Raw genomic sequence first — 12,574 nt, 5'->3', positions numbered from 1 at the left:
TTTTGTTGTTGTTGTCACTGTTGTTTGTTTAGGCCCCCAAACTTCTTCCTGAGATGCCGATCACTAGCCCAATCTCCCGGGATTCTAGCCAAAATCTGTTCCCTTGCAGTTTTTACTCTCCCTTTCTTTTCCAGGCGACCCCCTACTCAGGTCCCCAACTGGGCTTCCCTGCTTGGGTCTATAACTTCCCCATCTGGATCCTGAAATTCCCTGTTAGAAACTCCAATGACAAGAACTTCAAGGCATAGTAGAGTCTACGGGGAAGCAGGAAGTTCCACAGAGAGTTAGCCTCTGCCAAAAGAGGAGAGCTCCTCTAAAGTCTGGGCAGTCTGCCCCAATGCCTGCCGGAGACTGGTCTAAAGGCAATCTAAATGACAGACAAGGTTCTAAGGAGGCCACCAGGAGTGTGGGCCACAAGGTAGTACTGACCTTCATAGGACCAGGGAAAGGGAAGCGGCCTAGGGCCACTTCCACATCAGGAATCTTCAGGCTACGATCATAGCTGCTAAGCCAGCCTAAGCCCTTTCAGCCTCCAATTTGAGGACACACTGACATCCAAGCTCCTCTATGCAGTGTCTTTTTTGAGGGCGCTTGGCCCTGTGTACCCTGAACATACTAACCTGGGAAGAAATTCCAAGGAGGAGCTTCCTACCGAGAAAGTCCGGCATCCCAACATCTAGTGTCTGGTGTCACCTGCTTCCATCAACCTCGGAGAAAGGAGGGCAAGCCTCCCTTTAGAGCCTGCAGACTAGTTCTAAGCTGCCCGTGCCTGGCTGAAGGATGTTGAGACCCAGGCAGAAGGCAAGGACTACAACTTAACTGGCCCTGGACTCCAAAAGAAAAAAAAGACCTAACATCCTCTATCCAGGTGGCAACTCTTGGCCCGGCTTCTGTGGTTCACTACCCCGCTGCATGCCGGCTGGCAGCCCAATCCTGACCCTGATCGCCAAGCCTGAAAGCACTGGAGAGTGTCTTTCTCAGATATGCCCTCTCTCAGCGTACAGATGCACTCTCAACTTGGGTCTGAACCTGGGTGGAAAGCAGAGGACACATTTGAGGCTCACATAAAGCACACTCAGTCACACACTGTAGAGAACTGATCTGCCCGCCCTTGCTTGAGATCCATTGCTAACAAATGCCCCAAACTTGATATTCAAGAGAAATTCTTGAAGAAACAAGAGTATTAAAGTCATGGAAACACAGAGTCCTCTAAATAAACGCCATTTCAATGGTTTTAATAAGCAAAATAGGAAACCATTTTAATAACCAAAAAACAGAAACCAGTCTGAATTAAAACTACAATAAGACTAGATTTTAATATTTTCATATCATAAGCAGGGGGTTGAAATTGATCCCTTATTTTACATGAAATTAAAAACAATTTCTGTTGCGTTGCTGCAAGTTTGATTTCAACACAGTTGAATCAGTAAAAACCAAAGCTCGTTTCCGATGCAGGACGAATATCCACAATATTTAAAACTGCAAGCACCATGCGGTTCATACAATCTTGTTATTACTGTAAATTTATCAACTAATACAAACTCAAAAACAAACAAAAAAAGCATCCAGCCAGCAGCGCCAGCAAATTCAGATGGGAACTTAAAAAAAAAAAAAGTACGCTTTCATTTTGGTATTTTTGTCAGTGCAACTTAAATCCTTTTACTGACCCGCAGAAATGAAAGTAACAATAAAGAAAAACACCCAGACCTCCCCTCTAACTACTGTACAACCGACGGGAGTGGGGACACCACCAATAACTCTTCCTGCTATCCAGACAGCAGGGAGACACATGGTGCACTGGTCTAAAGAACGCACTTGGAAGTTGCAGCATTACCTGCCTATGTGTGGGTTTCTGGTACATTCTGAGAATGGCATTTGATTCGATGGGAGCTCAGGTCACCACTGATAAGTTGCAAGAGGTGTGTGGGGGGGAGTTCTTTCACCCTAAACCATGTGGGGGGGGGGGCTTGCAATTAGCACCTTCCTGGAGGGATTCCAAGCCAGCCCTTGGGATGAAAAGTCAAGGAGCCGATCTCTTTTCTTTTTCTTCTTGGGGAGCAGGGGGTGGTCAGTTTGACCAGAAGACCGGGTTAAGGACATGCTCCTGCACCCAAGGTGTGAATGTCCACAGTTATCTCCCTCCCTCACAATCTCTCCCTTAACACCAAAGAAACTGAAAAAAATGGGAAGGAAAGGGGGACCGAATATACAAATTCCAAAGGTTCCCCACGACAAAGTTGGTTGTTTTTCTATCTTTTTTATTTTTACTTACAAACAAAAATGCCATAATAATAAACCCAAACAAAGACTCAGCTTGCTGCTACGTTCTCGGTGTGGTTTGGCCGGGCGGGTAATTTACAAGCCGGCCGGCGACTGAAACTGCGCTCTCTTGCAGCCGCAGCCGCAGGAGTTTTGGAACTGCATCCCTACTCACTCAAAGAAACAAGGGGATTAAGATCCATGATCAACAACATGCTAAAGTTAAACAAGAAAATGGTACAAAATAGAAATTATTACCATACATGTCCAGCATGCAGGATTAATATTTTTAATGCAGATTTTCGTATTTTTCTATATAATCGAGCAGGCAATAAAACTGATGAAATTTTTTTTTCTTCGCGCGCCGAATGTCCTAACTGAGGCCCGCGTCTCCGGCTGAGAGCCAGTGTTCTCCGGACTCTGGACAGACAGATCTGTCTGTTCTTCCTTCCTCAGCCTGGCCTCTCGCCCTCGGGGACTCCAGAGTCCCTCTCCTCTCCTCTGCTCTTCCTGGGGCGACCTGAGCTCTGGGCTGGGAATCGGCCGCCCTGGCACTCACAAAGTTCCCAGAGCCAGAAGTGTCCAGACGGCCTTGGCGACTCCTTGGAAAAGGCCTCGAGGCCTTCCAGCCTGGAGAAAAAGTTACTCCGGGACCTCCCACCCGCCCGGGTCCCTCTGACTTTGCCCAAGTCCCCTCTGACTTTGCCCAAGTCTAGCAGGCTGCGCTGGCTTGAGCCGCTCTCTTCCGAGCCAAGGATCCCTACCCACCCGTGCTCCCGCCCGTCACCCGTGGCCCTCGCGTCCTTCCTCCCTCTCTCTCGAGTCAAATAGGTCAAGGCCGGGGCCATGGCAGGGACAGGGAGTCCAGGGTTAGGGACACAGGACAGGGAGTCTGGGCCAGGGCAAGGGCGGGGGCCCGGACCCGCCACGACTCACAGAAAGAACTCGGGAGAGGAGGGGCTGTCGCTGGTGGAGCCCGCCTCCCTGAAGCCGGAGTTGGCGAGTTTCTCGCACTTGACCTTGTAGGCGTCTCTCTCTCGGGCCAGCCGGGACACCTCCTGCTTAAGCTGCTCCACCTGCTGAATGAGCTGCGTCTTCTCATTCTCCAGGTGATGTTTCTGCTGGACGCGTTTATACCTGCACGACTGGGCGTATCCCCGGTTCTTCAGGGTCCGCCGTTTCTGCTTCAGGCGAATCACCTCGTCCTTGGTGAAGCCCCGCAGGTGGCGGTTCAGCTCACGCACCGACATGGACACCAGCTGGTCGTCTGAGAACCGGTCCTCCACGCTTCCGTTGCCACCCGCAGCCGTCGCTGCGGCCGCTGCGTGCGGTCCCGGCCCCGGGTGGCTGGTGGGCAGCTGTTGCGCCGGACTGGCAGCGCTGGACGGCGGCGGTGACGCTTGGTGATGGTGGTGATGGTGCGGGTGAGCGTGCGGGCCCAGTTCATCGTGAGTCACGCCGGCTCCTGGGTACCCGTGGTGAGGGTGAGGGTGGTGGTGGTGGTGATGGTGGTGCGCACTACGGAAGCCATCGAAGCTCTGTAGCGGCTGGGGCACTGGGTGGGAACCGATGAGTGCCTCCACGGCGTCCTCGGGCGTCAAGTTGAGAGCCTCGGGGTTCATCTGCTGGTAGTTGCTCGCCATCCAGTAGAGGTCCTCGAGATGGGTCTTCTGTTCGGTCGGACTGAAGCTGGGCGAAGAAGGCACCGAGCTGCAGGGTGTGCTGAGCGGGGTGGACGACACCGAGCCGGCCGGCTGCAGGCGTGTGCAGGGCCGGCCGGGACGCTCCGCACGCCCCAGCGGCTCCTTCTTCACGTCGAACTTGAGAAGGTCGAAGTCGTTGACGTACTCCATGGCCAGCGGGCTGGTGGGCAGCTCTGGCCCCATGCTCAGCTCCGCGGCCATCGCTAAAGCGAGGCTCAGCCGCCGCTGCCGCGGGGGAAACTTTGCGGCCGGCCGGGACGCTCCGAGCCAAACGCGGGGGCGAAGAGCGGCAAGCCGGGGAGGCGGGGTGCCGAGGGCGCTGCGGGCCGGGGCCGCCGGCCAAGCCTTTGTCTGGGGACTCGGCGGCGCGCCGGAGAGTCCTCCCGAGGCTGCCTGAGCTGCCCCGGAGCTCGGGGCTGCGGCCGCGCCGGGACCGAGAGGTGTCGAGCTGGGGCGGGGTGGAGAAGCAGGCGAGGTGCGCGTTGGGGCAGAGGGGAGGCGCGGGGCAAAGCGCCTGCCGCTCGCTCTCCGGCTCTTTGGCTCTAGGGCTTTCTTGCTTGCAGCCGCTCGCAGCACGGCGGTGCAGCTGTGCAGGAGCTGGCGCCGCCGCCGCCTTTTATCGCTTCCTGATGTCACAGGAGCGCGGGGGCCCAAGCGGCCCGGCGTGTTGGCCAATGGCTGCACGGCCCCCGCGGCCCAGCGACGCTGGGCGGGGCGTGCCTGACAGCTCCCCCGCCCCCCGAGTCAGCTGACTGGAGGCCGGAGGAGCCCCAAAGCCTCGGAGGCCTGGAGGAGAGAGCTGTAGCCGAGTGGGACGGCCGGCCCGGCCCAACCCCCAACCCCCTCTGAGTTGAGGCTCCCCCCCCCCCCCCCCGCACACTCGCCTTCGGTGCGCGCCCCACTTCTGGACCAAGCCGCCGTTCCCAACCCCCTGCCTACACTCACGCCTCCTTAGATACTCTTTGCATTCCCACCTTCGGCCCGTATCACCCTCAAGTAGGCTCAGAATAAGAGCCGGGATGACGCTTTCCCGGCCCTTTGTTCCCAAGCGGCCCCCGCCCAGTGGGCGACGCTCCTTGTGTCCTCGGCGCCGCGGGCCGAGTGAATATGTGTCGTGCAAGCCTGTGTTTCTGGAGGTCTGCGCAAATGTACGCGGTGGGGGAGGGCGGGGCTGGGACTCCAAGAGTTCTGTTCAAACCTAACTCTTAACCTCTAGGAAGGTTCTTCAGGCCAAGAGGCGCCGGTTTGGTGACTGAGCTCGGAGACAGTGGTCTGGGGGCTCGTTCTCTGTTCATTTATCCCTCACCCCCAAAATGCTCCCAAGGAAGGTAAACAAGAAAGTCTGCCCAAAGGCTCTGAATACCTTTCACTGGCCAGTCGTATGGGAACCTGAGTACTGAGAGGCTCGGAGCAGAGACCAACACCGGTCGGTGCACCGAGTGGCTCTGAGCTATTGGGGAACGGGCCCTGTTTTTGTCTGAACGTTTTGTAAGGATTAAGCTGATCCAAGCTTCTGAAGGCTGCGCAAAGGTTCAAACAGGCATAAAGTGCGACCCCAAGTGGCCACGGTGCGCAAAGGCGCCCTGAACTGGTTGGTTCGGTGCCGGCAGGCTTGGACGGCGCTTCGGACCCATACTGGTCTTACTAATTCACCCGGCCAAGCCAGGTCTGAACACAGGCTGTGTGCACCCTGGAATCCTGGACAGACTCCCCAGGAACTATGCATAGGTCGTGCGATCCCATCTTTTAACTCAACCACGAGTTCTTCCCGGTTGCTGTCTTTGAAATGGCATACCCAAGCCCTCGGGGTGTGCTTGTGGGCTACTCCCCTCTAGGAAAGGTCCCGAGCTGGAAAGATCAGTGTCCTAAAATGAAAACGCCAGGTGGAGAGGCTCCAGGGCTACCCGGTGAGAAACCTCTCTGGAGCGCAGACGGGGAGGTGGGAGGCGGGAACGCAGAACGCTAGACTCTCAGACGGGGCTGTAGAGTGCCAACGGAGCCTCCTTACCCTGGGCCAGAAAGGCAGGAAATATGGGACTTTTCTGAGATCCCCCTCCCCGACCCCGATATCAAAAGCGAATAGATGTCTTATTCGCTGGATCCGGAGACCGGACCCGCCTCCCGCGTCGCTTTCTGGCTTCCCATCTCAAGACGCGGAAAGAAAAGCGGTCGAAAGCGTGCGAGGTGAGTGTGTCCTGGCTGCCGGGCTGCGCAGGACCGCCGGCCAACATCGCGCACGGGGGTCCAGTGGACCGCGTCAATGACAACCAGACCAGAATTTTTTTTTCCTGTAACAGAAAGAAAAATATGACTCCGATAAATAAGAAAAACCCTTTCTCTATGGTCCTTAGAAAAGATAGGGCAGACAGTGGTCTCAGGAGTCTGTTTTTGACAAAGTGAACGTATTTGAACTAAAACTTGACCTAAAATGTTTAGATCAGTGAATGGCTAAGAAAATCTCAAACCCTTGGAGAAGTGAACTCGTGGCAGAAATGATTCGGCCGCCTAGGCAGAGAGCCTGCCTGGGCCGTTCGCCCCAACCTCTGGCAGATGAAGATGGGCGCTAGGGACCCACTTGCCTTGTCCCAGCCGCGGTCGCAGGAGGAGAGCGAGGAGAGCGCACGCTCGAACCTCAGCTCGGCAATGGGACGTTTTAAGGACATTTCGGGTTTAGAGTTCCAGGTCTCTGCAAACAGCGGTTCCAGCCTCTACCACCACAGGCGGACTCTCTAAACACCCACCTGGCTCCAGCGTTAGCTCCCTCCCTTAGCCATCTGAGACCCAGCGTTTCTCGAGTGCGAGTGCGTGCCTCACTGCACACCCTCCCCGGAGTACCGCGGAGTTCAGCAGAGCTGTGCTTGTTCCCCGAGTGTCTCGGTCACCACTGAGGACTGAAACCCACTTCCCAAGAACGTGGCCCTTGAAGAGGACTCTTGCAGCCACCGACCAGTAGTTGCAACATCCCAGGAGATGCGCTGCCCTCTCTGGGTTTGGATTACTCGGCCTTTGTCCTGGCAGTTTTGTTCCTCTTTGTCCCTGTGACTACCTCTCTGTTGGAGCCACTATCTTCCTCTGGTCTTTAGCTGAGCTATCTCGCGGCTTCTATGTTCACTCCCCCCCCCCAACCCGTTTCTTTGCTTCTACCCCTTCCAGAGAGAGAGAGAGAGAGAGAGAGAGAGAGAGAGAGAGAGAGAGAGAGATCTCGTGGGTGGAAGGGTAGAAAGGTTGCCCCAAGTGAAGACCTTTGCTCACAGCCTATTCTATTTCATGGTCCAGCCTCCCCCATTCTAATTCCTGATGTGCTCTGCTGCAGGGTCTCGGAACTAGAACTCTTGGGCTAATAACGTTTATCTCTAGACTGCCACCACGCTCTCGGTATCCTTGTGCGGGATTCTTCCCGGTCCTGGGTATCACTGCAGGACGGGACAAAGGACTGCTCCCCAACCCTGAAAGACAGGGGAGATGGAGAGGGTGCTGGGACGCATTTTGACTGGGAGCTTGATTGGAATGTTGGAAGCGGAGAGAGAAGCAATGGGAAAGAGGCCGGAGACCCAGGCAACCTCCAGCGAGCCCAAGAAAAGCCGGGATTGCCAGCGGCTAGAGCCCCTATACGGAGCAGTTTCTATCTAGCGCTTCGATATATCTTTGAGATTGTTTTACTCCAAAGCGAACCCGGTTGCATCGTCCTGGAATTCCTTAACTTCACCGCAGTGATACAGGGACGCTGAGGGGTCCTAGACACAGGGCCTTGAGGCACTTCTGTTCTAGGGGAAGAAATTGCTCCCCAAGACGTTGAAGAGCAAGAGGCAGAACGTGAGGTTATCTCGGTGCTGCCCTCGTGGCATCTCCGCCAAGCCATCGGGGTAACCTGATAGATACCCAGTGGCGCGCCTTCGTGCCTGCGCTTCCAGACTTGGGCGGCGCCCTGGCACCTGCGTTCAGCGCTGAGGTGCGCGGTTCACCCAGGTTTCCCGGAGGGAGGACTGCAGGTGCTTAGTGAGCGAGTAGGCGGAACTGTGAATGTAGGAGTGAGGTTTATGGCACGCGGGAGGAGTGTGCCTGTGTGCAGTGTGAGTACTGGGTAGAGAACCGCAGCTGTCTACGTGTAGGGGTTGGAGACTCGCAACCCTCGCAGCCCCCCTAGAGAGGAGGATCCTACTATCCGAGATCGCCGAGCAGAAGCCCTTAAATTCAAGGGTCACAGGGCTTGAGTTCTACAGGGAAGAGACTAGCGTTTGGAAAGAAAGCCTGCAGAAGCCTGCCTTCGGACGCTTTGTCACCCACACTTCTCTTGCAAGAAGCCTGGAGTTCTGCGCTGCCTTCACGGGACCCTAAAGGAAGAAGATGCCCTGTTGCCAACTCTCCCTGAAAACCTCCGGAAGTCTGTGGCTTCCAAGAGGCGAGTGGGGGGAGGGGGCGAGGGCCTCGAGGTCGTTCCACCCTACCTCTTCCTCCGACAGCAGCTACTACTTCCACTTAGTCTGGTCGGCCACATACAAGGGCCGTCAGAATCCAAACCAGCGCTTTCAAGGTTTTGTACTATAACAGGTCCTGGAACTCCTGTAGCAACCATAGTTATATCATCTGCCAGTCGAAGATGGAGAACCCCTCCCGCGCTAAGCAGAGCAGGGATCTGTACTACAAAAGAAATGTCCATTTTCCTTAGCTTTATTTTAGTGTGTCTGAGAGAAAATTGTAGGATACACACCAGGCTCACATTCCATAACCCACTGGGTAGTATGGCCTCAAAGAGATGTTTCTCGAAAACATTCACCTCCACCCACTCAGGAATTTGAAATAACTTTTGTTGGATTCTGATTCTCACACCTCTCATGGGGCAGCAGCTCTTGTTATTCCTCCTTTGCACAGATTGGCAGGCAGGTAGCTGGGGATACCCATCAGAGTCCTAAGAGCTTCTTGTTCCTCCATCAGCCCACCTATAGAGGACTCACAGAGGGAGAGACTCTCAGAGGTTAAGTGATTCATTTCAATTTACACAGAAGTGATAAACCAGAACCTCTGACTTTCAGAATCCTGTGCAGTGGGGGAAGGGTTCCTCTACCATGAGTAGACAGCACCCCCCCCCCCAGGGATGCAGGTGTCTGTATGGGTCTTCTCCAGCTGTTGTCTCTTTGGGGATTTCCAACTCTCTGAGAGACCAGTGGCTATTCTGGTCACTGCTGAGCCTCTTCCCAATTCTAAGGGAAGTGTCTGACTGCTTTTTTTGTGGATGCCACAAGAACCCCTGGCTTCCCCCTCTTCCCTGATTGTGTGGGGACAGCAAGAAACCACGGTGAACCGCCAGCCAAAGGAAAGGTTTACAGTCTTCCCATCGTGTCCCTCACCCTTGGCCTGCTGACCACGGAGGTTGGCTCTGAATCTCAGTCCTGACTTTGGTGGCCCTGCCTGTGTCCTGAGTTTGACCTTAAGTACAGTCAAATCTCTCTTAAACAGCTGAGAAAGAAGGAGACAGAGAATAAAAAGGGAGAGGCTTGGGAGATAGAAGGAAAGGGAGAAGGATAAGAGGAAGAGAAGGGGCAGAGAAAGACGGGGGAGGGAGAAAGAAAAAAGAAGGGAAAAGAAGGGGGATGTGGCTTGTGGTCACATAGAAGGAGCTGACACTGCTAACAGCCACAGCTGGGTGAAGGCTCGCCAGTGCTACTCCCTGTTCACCACACCTGATGGCCACCCAAGGCCATCATTACAGATGCTGAAACCACATCCTGGCTTTCACCTCTCACGGCCTGACCAAAACAGCAGTCTTCCTCCACCTCAGGCCTCCAGTTCCCCACCTGGCACCCACCCTCCTCATCCAAGCTATCCTCATCCATGGCTTAAAAGACAGCAGAGGCTTTGGCTATGGACTGATTGACTTTTGCTATTTCACAGAGCTAGTCAGTCTTGCTCTATGAGACAGGTCATTCTAGCTCCAGAGCTCTACTCCCTCACAGGACTGCATATGATGTCTCCCACCAGACCCTAATTGTCCTTTACGCCCCCCCCCATTAATGGTCCAGGCATACCCATTCCTTTAAGTTTCTCCACCTACTAAGCTGCTTTCAGCCATGGGTCTCTGCACATGATAGCACCCTCTACCCAGAATGACTTGGCTGCTTGCCTCTGAAGGACTTAGAAAAGGTAGGCTGGGTTTGGGGGTCAGAAGACATCCACAGCATTCTAGGAAAACTCCATTCCATGTTGTCAGACAACAGGGCTCAGGCCTCTGCCCCTCCTTTCTGCCAGGTGGATCAGGGAGACCTCAGGTTTGAGAAAGGCTTTAGGAAACAATACAGGGGAGGCCGAATGCGGTTTGATCAGTCAATCCAAATTATTTTCACTTGAGAAAATGCATTGAAAACACAGAGTATTCAACCACACAGATTATGGAAACACATTTGGAGAAACTACACGAGATGACCTTGAGCTCCTGGGGGCTGTTTCTGGGTTCCCAGTAGCCAGCATAATACCCACAGCAGGAGGTATCCAATTATAGTTATGCAATAAATGAATGAGTGAGTGGATGAAGGAATTGGTAAACTCAGAGACGTGCTTACTGTTCAGTATCTCTGAACCCTCAGACCTCTCCTGCATGCCCCAGTACCTTCCTCCCCCTTGTTATCATTCATCCCTAATCAAAGCCTCATTCCTTCCTCCCAACATTCACAGACTAACCCAAGGAATGGGGTGATTTGGTACCCCAAGCCCACTTGCCTGGATGCTCCTCCAGCTGGGGAGCCGATTTCTAGCTACTGAGGAAGTGAACAGCACCTTCCATCGCAGAAGGCTGGCAAAATGGTGCTGATGCTGGACTGTGATGAAACCCAGGCTGCGGTCAGGCAGGCACTGCAGTGACCACTCTGGATCTTTTTCCTTTTCTTTACTTTAAGATGAAATACACATGATAGATGCACAAGACTGGGTTCCTGGAGTAAAATATGCAACAATGTTGCTTGTAGCATCTCTGTCTCCAGCCTCAGCTAGCTTGTTTTACTCAGTGACCTCCAAGTCATATACCCAGATCTGCTTCTTTCTTTTTAATGTATGTGCAGAATTCTGCCCAATGGATGCCCTGTCATTTTTCTTTTTCTTCTTCTTCTTTTTTAGAGCAAGTCCCATATTGATGGGCATTTAAGCCATTTCTGAGCTTCTCTGTTGCAAACGACGCTGCCACCAACAGCTTTTATGCATGTTCCTTTTAACACATGTGCAAGCATTTCTCTTCAAAGCAAGGAAAGGGATTGCTAGATTGAAAGATAGGTGTATTATCAATGTTAATATTGTCAAATTAGCCTCCAACAAGATTGTACCTATTTAATTTCCCATCTAGAAGCTAGGATGGAAATCCATCAACAATGGATTTTTATCAAGGGTTTTCATTTTTATGTCAATTCTGCAAGCATTGCTGGGAATCGAGGGCTTCTCCATCCAGGAAATTGCAGGCCTTGCATTGCAGCTGGAAATGTGCTGTGGAGACATGGTGACAGTACATTCATAGTGCCATCAGGGCTCGAGAAAATGACTGCTAGAAGGGGCTGAGAAAGCTAAAGAGAGGAAGTGAAACTTGCCTGAGGCTTTGGAGGTGCAGAAATATATCAAACACAGAAGCAAGAAGACTTGACAGAGTCATCCAAGCAAGGGCCCTGTCTCCTGGGCCCCTGGGTGCAGCTGTTCGGGAGACAGAGCCACAAAGCTCTGTAAGAGCAAGCACTCCAGTGGCCAAAGAACTGGAGCTCTATCCTACTCTATCCCAGGAGCCAACAAACCATCTCCACAGGTGCAGGCATCCTTTTCATTCACTATGGGGCACATAGTAGGTGCTTAACAGACATTTATGGAAAGACAAACGTTATTTAAACAGTATGCTTCCTTCTCTTCCATCTCTTCCGTCTTCCAGGGACAGAACTGGGAAGCTACTTGCTTTCTAAACACCAGAGAGACGGTAGAGACGAATTCAGCCTAGGAACCCTCTCCTGGGTCTCAGCCCCCATCCCGGCCTTGTGCCAGATCCTTTCACCTCTGCCTGTTAGAGATTGCTTTTGGTTTCTGTGTTGACAACCCTTGTTTCTGTGTTTAGAGCGGCTGTTCAGTGCCATTTCCTGATTTAATATCGGTCCCGGCACAGAGCGAGGATGCACAGTTAGCAGATTTTGCTCCAAGTATTTTTCAAGCTCCCTTTTGATGTAAGGGTTGGGTTTTCAGCTTCCCTGATCTCGACAGGCATGCAGGGGGGAGGGGCTGAGGGAAGAAGGAGTTGAGAACAGGAGATGGAGGGGAGGGAATCAGGACCCTGAGGACCCCAGGCAGAGCTGATCGGCACAGAGAGCTTAGCCAAGACAAGGAGCAAGCAGAAGAGTCTGACGCAAGACTGTCACTACCCGCTGTGTGACTGGGAAGGGGGACATAGCTGTCTCTGAATTAAACAAAAGGCTCAAATAAAGTAGCATGGAGCCACTCCAAAACACCAGGTGGCAAAACCAAAATTAACCTGGGTCCCAACAGCACTGGGTTTTGTGTGACTTTGATGGAATGTCTACTGAACCCAAAGACTTCTGTGAGATTAGAAGAAAGAATAGACTAAACACTTCTTACTCTTCTGTTAGGAACTAGAGCTC

The 12,574-nt window shown here is 53.2% G+C and overlaps 1 protein-coding gene across 1 annotated transcript; it reads right to left on the bottom strand.

The window, feature by feature from the left end:
• Positions 1-1,290: 1,290 nt before the first annotated feature.
• Positions 1,291-4,566, bottom strand: Mafb (MAF bZIP transcription factor B). Its single transcript, XM_041670931.1, has one exon. It carries the CDS (start codon positions 4,161-4,163, stop codon positions 3,192-3,194), a length of 972 nt encoding a protein of 323 aa, XP_041526865.1. The 5' UTR covers positions 4,164-4,566; the 3' UTR covers positions 1,291-3,191.
• Between the last annotated feature and the right edge of the window lie 8,008 nt (positions 4,567-12,574).

Source organism: Microtus oregoni, unplaced genomic scaffold, assembly GCF_018167655.1.
Source record: "Microtus oregoni isolate MIOR12 unplaced genomic scaffold, Mior012 000020F_ref0000438, whole genome shotgun sequence".
NCBI lineage: Eukaryota > Metazoa > Chordata > Mammalia > Rodentia > Cricetidae > Microtus > Microtus oregoni.
The sequence above is the reverse complement of the archived record's forward strand: the minus strand, read 5'-3'. Positions and strand labels throughout refer to the sequence as shown.